The 7,930-nt window shown below is 40.1% G+C and overlaps 3 protein-coding genes across 3 annotated transcripts in view; 2 read left to right on the top strand and 1 right to left on the bottom strand.

Annotated features, from left to right (window-relative positions):
* prok1 (prokineticin 1) overlaps positions 1-1,056 on the top strand; it is a 1,530-nt gene extending 474 nt beyond the window's left edge. Inside the window, exons 2-3 of the mRNA XM_005733051.1 lie at positions 380-505; positions 859-1,056. Coding sequence (XP_005733108.1) covers positions 380-505; positions 859-978 — 246 coding nt within the window. The 3' untranslated portion in view covers positions 979-1,056. The remainder of the gene's footprint in view (positions 1-379; positions 506-858) is intronic.
* A 1,826-nt stretch (positions 1,057-2,882) lies between these two features.
* Positions 2,883-5,575, top strand: LOC102195016 (pepsin A-like). The gene is made up of 9 exons (XM_005732828.1): positions 2,883-2,941; positions 3,148-3,289; positions 3,426-3,543; positions 4,053-4,171; positions 4,276-4,472; positions 4,651-4,767; positions 4,900-5,044; positions 5,243-5,341; positions 5,438-5,575. The coding sequence occupies exons 1-9, from the start codon at positions 2,883-2,885 to the stop codon at positions 5,573-5,575; spliced, it is 1,134 nt and encodes a 377-aa protein (XP_005732885.1).
* Positions 5,576-6,365: 790 nt separating this feature from the next.
* LOC102201826 (uncharacterized) lies at positions 6,366-7,502 on the bottom strand. Its single transcript, XM_005733050.1, has 5 exons — positions 7,325-7,502; positions 7,068-7,194; positions 6,842-6,960; positions 6,666-6,712; positions 6,366-6,545 (listed from the first exon to the last, which is right to left on the bottom strand). The coding sequence occupies exons 1-5, from the start codon at positions 7,500-7,502 to the stop codon at positions 6,387-6,389; spliced, it is 630 nt and encodes a 209-aa protein (XP_005733107.1). The 3' UTR covers positions 6,366-6,386.
* Positions 7,503-7,930: the final 428 nt, after the last annotated feature.

Raw genomic sequence — 7,930 nt, 5'->3', positions numbered from 1 at the left:
TCTTGTGTGTGGATGAAAACTGAACACATCACTTCTCTGGATAATATTGTTAAATTTCATTACAAATGACTAATGACAGATCATATCCTCCCCCGCTTGAAGTTAACTGGAAAAATCAGAGGAAATTATCTCAGCCCCCTGATTGCTATTCATTTGTAAATGAGTTAGGGAGAGGACAGGGAATAAATCAAATGGATTTCACTCGCCAAACATGGGAGGGTATCTCTATTACAATAAGTAAAAGTTATATATATGAAAAGATAAACTCTATATCTATTACCATATATGAAGATGAAACTGATTTACTGGCAACAATAGAATTGCTTTTATTACTTTTTGTCTAGACCTCTGCCACCTTGTCTTTCTATCTTTCCTGCAGGCTTGTGAGAGAGATGTGCAGTGTGGTTTTGGCCTTTGCTGTGCTGTCAGTCTATGGCTGAGGGGTCTGAGGATGTGTGTCCCAAGAGGTGTGGAAGGGGATGAGTGCCACCCCTTTAGCCACAAGGTGGGGATAAATGTGATGTCAGTTATAATAATCTTCCAGTGTTACACACACACACGTTTATCCTTCTTTCCTGTTTTAAGAAATTCTGATTGCTGTCAAGCTGGCTGAAGCCTTAGAAAAGCTGCTGATAAGTGCAGGGGGTATTGATTCTACTCAGCAGATCTGAGCCATATATCTCTTTGATTATCTGGAACAGGCGACGATTACTTCTACTAACACCACATCCATCTCTGAAACTCAGACCGATTAAGAGAAGCTTTAGGGCCTGCAGTTCCAGTTGTCAGCTCATAAAGGATTTAAGCTGTCAGATTACCCCAAAGCTACTTTCCTTTTCCCCCTTTTCACGCTTCCAGGTACCCTATCCAGGGAAAAGGCAACATCACACCTGCCCCTGTCTCCCCCACTTGGTGTGCACCAGGTATGCTGACAGCAAGTACAGGTGTACTGAGGACTTCAAAAACATGGACTTTTAACGGACGAGAGAACACCCAGAATGATGCAAGCACAACAGCAAACAGAGTGGAAATCCGAACGGCCTGCGGATCAAAATCTTCTTCAGTGACTTTATTCTTCATTTGTGTACTCTATGCACTAAAATGTATGGGTTCTACTGATGCACACAACAAGCACATAAAAAGAAACAGGGAAGTGTAACCAACAAGATCTACAATAAACATGAGACAGCTTTAATTTAACAAGCCAAATGTTACCCCGAGAGTTATTTGTGAACCTTTAGCACATCTGCTGTTTCTATCATGCTCATTTTATATTAATTTATCATGAGACGTGTTCGAGTATTACTGTCAATAAACATATACATAAAGTTGTGTTTTATAGAGGGCTCAGTTAATTTTGTTACATAAAACATTATGTTCCGTATGGAATGGAAATGTCAACTGGTTTTAATCACGGTGTGATAACGGTCATAAACAGAATCTTAGTGCAAATACTTTCACACGCAAACTGACCTTGTATAATATATTTGATTAGTGCATACATGAGTCAAGGTGAAATTCCCTCATGTTAAATCGTTAGTAGTTCTTTGTTTCTTCTGTCTTAAATTGAAATGTTCCGTGTCCAGTGTGAAATCATGACCTGACACGTGGACTTCAAAAGCTTTAACTAATAAAAAATTAATAACAGGAAAACATTAAGGGAAAAAGTAGTATAGATCACCAGAGATGTTATGAACTGGGAGTATTACCCTGCAGCTGTGAGGTACTTGTGCTGTCCTTTACTTACTCTACTTGGACTTTATATTTATACTCCACTGCATCTGTGTAAAATATTGTCCTTTGTACTTATATTTATTTGACATCTGCAGTAACTACTTACTTTTTAGGTCGAGTTACCACATAGAAAACATTTATAATGCTCATCAAATACAGCTCACCGTTACAGTATATAAAGAGCTGCAGCCTTAGCTACAGCATGAAACACCACTTATACATAAATGCACAGCAAATAATAAACCAGAATAAATTCAAAGACTAGCCACTTACATCATTTGTTTAATGTAGGATTACATTTTGCTAACTGTAATTGAGTATGTTTTGATTGGAGTACTATAATTGCTACTTCTATTGGGTTTGAATACTTTATGCTACCAATTTGTTAAATGTTACTGCAGCGTAGTACAGAAAAACAGCTATTGTTTTTCAGTGAACTTGTGAAAATTGAGAAAAAGTGTTTGTCTAAATCTTAAACCTAACCCTAATTTCAGTTTATTAAGTCAAAATTTTGAGATAATAATGAGAAATTTTGACTTATGGATGGCAAAATAAGCAAATAAATACAGTGGTGGAAACAAGTTTCTGTAATTTACGGCTCACACTTTCACATGATTACATCTTTGCTTGTCCTACCTTTTTTTTTTATTGTTATCAGATAAACCTTTCCAAGTAATTCAAGCTCACATCTTTGGAAACCTTGAGGAAAGTTAGCATACTGGTATTAAGTAGAAGGTCTGGACATCATATCTCCTGAACTGCACACCAACACATTGGTGTACCTGTTTAGCACTTACAGTGTATTTAAATGATGTGACGAATAATAAAGTCAATCCTTTGGAAGTTAGTTGTCATTTTCAGTAGATACCCTGTAAATACAAGTTTGACTTTTAGAGTTGCAACTTTTAAGTTCATACAAAACATTTTTTTTACAATCTTCCTGAACACTTTCAGTGTTCACAAGCTTAATGGGATATTTGTCCCCAGATAAGAGTCTGTTTTCTAAATCATATGCTTCTTATCACCATCTTTCATATCAGCTTATAGGAAAGGGCATTTCGGAAAAACAACCTTGATTAGTTGTATATAAGGGCTGGCCTCAGCAACTGGACGTTCACTCATCTGAGTCTACCTGTAGAGACAGCAACATGATGAAGTGGCTGGTCGTTTTGGCTGCCCTCGTGGCTTTCGCTGAATGTCTCCATAAGTAAGTCTGACTTGGTTGGTTGTTTCTTTATTTGTTTTATGTATTTGACATTAAATACATAAAAAATTGTGAAACTCTCCGTGTTCCTATGAGGAGATCTAAAGGTCCTCCTGCTCACCTGAATATCGCACAGACATTTCTCCAGCTGTAAAATTCAGGCCTGCCTTGCTCATTGCATGATTTTCTGCTCACGTTGCTACATGTAGGATGCCCCTGATTAAGGGAAAATCTGCCAGGCAAACCCTCAAAGAGAAAGGGTTGTGGGAGGAGTACAGGAAGAGTCACCCATACAACCCAGCAGCCAAGTTCTACAGCAGTGGCACCGAGTCCATGACCAATGACGCTGACGTAAGCCCAGATTAGTAAAAAGCTTTCGATTTTGTTCATGTCGTTGAAAACATACCTTGCTTTACTTTTTCAAAATTGTCTTTTTAAATCTGAATCTGCATCTGTGTACTTGTTCCTTCTTTATCTGTCCCTCTAGTTGTCCTACTATGGTACGATCTCCATTGGAACCCCTCCTCAGTCCTTCTCTGTCATTTTTGACACTGGCTCCTCCAACTTGTGGGTCCCTTCAGTGTATTGCAACAGTTCAGCCTGTGGTGAGTGCCACTATGATGACTACCGAAGCAACATGGTACAACCTGGCCAGTATGGTTGGAACATACAGAAATGTGTACTTCTGCTATTAGATACTGTTCAAAAATATCCCTTTTTCATTTTAGGCTCTTTTTCATTCATGAATTTTATCCATAATGTAACTTTTTTCCAGCAGAAAATATGCTCTTAACTCGTGAGGCGAAATCAATATACAAGCCTAGATGAACTTGACCACTAGCAACACTGGAATCCTTCGAGCATTAGTAGAAGTCATTTAGTAATAATAACAGAGCAGCACAGTTTGATTATCACAGTGACTTGAGATTTCTGCAGTATTTGCACTTGCAACTCTGATTCTCCACATAATGAATTGGTTTACTTTGGTAGCACATTCTTTCTAGCTTGTTCTAGTTGTAACTTTACCAGCAGAACAACACTCATTGCCATCACTGAAATGCTAGACATCCAAGTTGTATAAAATTGCAAAACTTAAAAATGCATTCCTCTGCAGAGAACCACAATCAATTCAACCCATCACAGTCATCCACCTTCCAGTGGGGTGACCAGTCTCTGTCCATCCAGTACGGGACTGGCAGCATGACTGGGTTACTGGGCAGCGACACTGTTGAGGTAACCAAAACCCGTGGAACAAAAAACTTAGTCTATTTAGACTTCAGATGGGCATCTCTCTGTGGTTTGCTGAACTGTGAGTGACAGCTGTTTTGCATGTCCAGGTGGGCGGCATCTCTGTGGCCAAGCAGGTGTTTGGATTGAGTGAGACAGAGGCTTCTTTCATGACTTACATGCAGGCTGATGGGATCTTAGGACTGGCCTTCCAGAGCATCGCCTCTGACAATGTTGTACCAGTTTTTAACAACATGATCACTCAGGGGCTGGTGTCAGAGCCCATTTTCTCAGTCTACCTGAGCGGGTACTGAAATGAAATGGAATTCAGTTGGCTGGAAAATCTTTACTGGGTTTTTCTTTTTGAGTATATTTTGTGAATTTATGATATGATTCTCTCTCTGTGTGTGTGTGTGTGTGTGTGTGTGTGTGTGTGTGTGTGTGTGTGTGTGTGTGTGTGTGTGTGTGTGTGTGTAATATCTTAGCAATAGTGAACAGGGCAGCGAGGTGGTCTTTGGTGGTACTGACAGCACCCACTACACTGGAACAATCACCTGGATCCCCCTTTCTTCTGCCACCTACTGGCAGATCAACATGGACAGGTGCCAATAAGTCATCCAAAAGCTGTTTTCTTCATAGCCAACATCTTTGCTTACAGCTTCATATCAGACACAAAAAATCACAAGGTTATAAAACTTCTTGGCTTGACTGTAATTCAACTTTCCACTTCACAGTGTTACCATCAACGGGCAGACTGTAGCCTGCTCTGGCGGGTGCCAGGCCATCATCGACACTGGCACCTCCCAGATTGTTGGTCCAACCACTGACATCAACAATCTGAATAGCTGGGTTGGAGCCTCAACCGACCAGTCAGGAGATGTGAGTCATACCATCGTGACACAAATTTTCCCCTTTTTCTGAACCTAGAGTAAACAGACGTTTAAGACCCTGACGTCAGAACTTTGAAATAAAAATAATTAAGTGGGATTCGGATAGCTGCTTCAGTTGGAAAACTGTAAAATACCAATAAACAGATTTTCTTCTGCCTCATGGCCTCTGACTTTGTTCTGCTGACAGGCTATAGTGAACTGCCAGAACATCCCGAGCATGCCCGATGTCACCTTCACTCTCAATGGAAACGCCTTCACAGTCCCTGCATCTGCCTATGTTTCTCAGGTCAGTAAGACCATCCTGCCAACCACAGCACCAAATAATACAATACAATAATGAAGATTTGAAGAAATATATCTTTTCTTTCTCCCCTGTCCACAGAGCTCCTCTGGTTGTATGACTGGCTTTGGTCAGGGTGGCACCATGCAGCTCTGGATCTTGGGCGATGTTTTCATCCGGGAATACTATGCCGTCTTTAATGCCCAGTCCCAGAACATTGGTCTGGCCAAGTCAGCGTAATGACATCAGTAATCTCATAAATACTCCAAGCATGTATTTTAATGGAATGGGAGAGTTTATGCAAACAGGAGTTTGTGGAAAACGTGCATGTGAACATGTTGTAGCTGCCTTTACATTAAACAGATTATAGCAACGCATAGCATTTCTCTGTGTGTGTATCTGTGTCGACTGGACTTGCATGGCTATCTACTATTATCGCACATCAGTAGAATAAAGTGTTTCTGTGTTGTGCTGAAATGTCACAGGAACAAGAATCAGTCCAGTGTGTTCTTTTATACACTCGACCTTTTACAAAGGATCTGAAAGTTTTCACTTTTTTTATGGTAAGGACAACAGGCTAAGAAAAAAATGACCCAACAGCTCTCAGAGGAAAAAAGGGCAAGTTGCCACTGACATCGAAGAAGCTGATAAGGACAAACATTGATAGAACAGATGATAACCTGATGACATGATTTCACAACTCTGCTGCTATCTCAACCTGTGAACATGAGAATGGGGAAGTCTCAAACACAGACAAAGCACAGATTTACTGCAGAGACAGAGTTAACTGTTTTAATTTCATTTCTTATGCTGTCAACATTTCTCCATTAATAGCTCTTTATTATAAACATCATCAGATTTCAGATTTTACAGTCCATTCAAGGTTTGGGATACAAAATAATCAAAACAAAGTAGAAGTGATCAATCTCTGCTTGATCATTAAACATCTTTTAGTATTTAAGCAGTTAACTGACATATACATAAAAAATTTCCAACAAAACACTGACAAAAGAATTAAAGTGGATCAGACATTAAAATCTGTAACTCAAATTCACGGTTGGATTGCCAGTATGGAGTATTCCACCATCCCAGCATGCTCTTCCTCGGCAGCTCCTGTTGGTGCGTTGTGCATCCTCACATTTGCATACACTTCTTCGGGCTTCTGCAGAGCCCTGAAGTCCACCATTGTGTAGACTATGCCGCTCGTTTCCTAGTAGAGACACATTTTGCCAAGAGACAGTATTTTAGAGGAAGTTTAAAGTATAAACATGTCTCCAATTTAACATGATAGTGAGTCACAGCGACTGCTTGTTCCCTGTTTAGCACGTACCGAAGCTTCTTGGTTCAGTGAGTCACAGTGAGTTTGTCCATATTTGTCTACAAAGAAAAACAACAGAACTTCACATCATTTACCCATTCTATAAGAGGAAAAAAAGAATATATTTTATCATAAACTTTGGCAGACAGTCTGAGCTCTGCGACAGCAGTTTTCAGGGAACTGCTTACCTAGCAGTTTGGATTTTGTCCTGACTCTGCAGCAAACAACACCAATCACTGAACTGATGAACATCATCACTGTAATTGCCACAATGACAGCCAGTGGCAAACTAAAACTCCAGGAGACTCTGAAGAGGAGCAGAGCACAAAAATGAAAAAACTATTCATGTTTCAGACCCAGGAACAATTTGACCAGTGAGCAACAACAAAAACGAGCAATGTGCAGAGTGACCACCTGTTGCTGTCACCGTGGTCCTCTGCTAAAGCAGGTCTAGTGGACTCTGGGAGTGCTGTGGATGTGCCGGGGGCTTTGGTGGTCCCTGTGATTGGAGGCTGTGAATGGCTGAAGTGATCTGAAACTTCTGCAAATTTCAGATATAACAAAGTCAAATAAAAATCATGCTTAAATACAGCTAATAAACAATGACAGTAACGACTGTTGCATGAAATGCATTTAGAGCATCCTGTCAAAAGTTTTATAAGAATACTCACCAGACACTTCTACATAATAGTCCCTGTAGATGTGATTTGGGGCTCCCAGCACGACACACCTGTAAAAGCCTCCATCTACAAATTGCACATTTGCTATTCTAAATTCAATCCAGCCATCATTTTCTATTTTGGTCACTCTTCCTTTCAAAAGTTCACAGGTATATCCTGAACTGTCCATCAGCCTGTAGCAGCCTCCCGGATACAGTTTACAGCAAGCCTTGTTGTAACTGTTGTAAAATGAAGGAAAGGAGAGTCTCAGGAAAATGTGCTCGAACTCTTTAATCCTCTCCTGGCCTTTTAGATGACAGATATCTGGAAAACAAACAGCTGTCAATACAACTTCTCAAATACTGGAAAAAGTGGAATAGCCTTTTTTTTCATACCTATTAAAAGAATAAAAACAATGGAAAACTTCATCTTCATTGTGATGCTCGCTAATTCTCAGCACTTTGGGACAGTTTTAGTTTTGAATTCTTGCTGCAGGATTGAAGGCTCCTCCTAAAGAGGAAAGAAGAGGAAGTTGTCAAAGACGTGCTCCTCACGAGGCTTTGGGAACTGTTGCTGGACACGTCTGTGGCACAACAGTTCTGTGGCTGATTCTTTTTT

Source organism: Pundamilia nyererei, unplaced genomic scaffold (genome assembly GCF_000239375.1).
Source record: "Pundamilia nyererei isolate P.nyererei 1_Seehausen unplaced genomic scaffold, PunNye1.0 scaffold00049, whole genome shotgun sequence".
In the NCBI taxonomy this organism is placed as follows: Eukaryota; Metazoa; Chordata; class Actinopteri; order Cichliformes; family Cichlidae; genus Pundamilia; species Pundamilia nyererei.
The sequence above is the reverse complement of the archived record's forward strand: the minus strand, read 5'-3'. Positions and strand labels throughout refer to the sequence as shown.

Excerpts from the sequence above, each read along its gene's own strand:
- LOC102201826 (XM_005733050.1), bottom strand. The coding sequence starts at position 7,502 with ATGGACAGTTCAGGATATACCTGTGAACTTTTGAAAGGAAGAGTGACC. Across the intron at positions 6,713-6,841 it reads GACAAAATCCAAACTGCTAG|ACAAATATGGACAAACTCAC; the intron begins GTAAGCAGTTCC and ends TTTTCTTTGTAG. Across the intron at positions 6,546-6,665 it reads CACTGAACCAAGAAGCTTCG|GAAACGAGCGGCATAGTCTA; the intron begins GTACGTGCTAAA and ends TGTCTCTACTAG.
- LOC102195016 (XM_005732828.1), top strand. The coding sequence starts at position 2,883 with ATGATGAAGTGGCTGGTCGTTTTGGCTGCCCTCGTGGCTTTCGCTGAA. Across the intron at positions 4,768-4,899 it reads TGGCAGATCAACATGGACAG|TGTTACCATCAACGGGCAGA; the intron begins GTGCCAATAAGT and ends TCCACTTCACAG. Across the intron at positions 5,045-5,242 it reads CAACCGACCAGTCAGGAGAT|GCTATAGTGAACTGCCAGAA; the intron begins GTGAGTCATACC and ends TTCTGCTGACAG.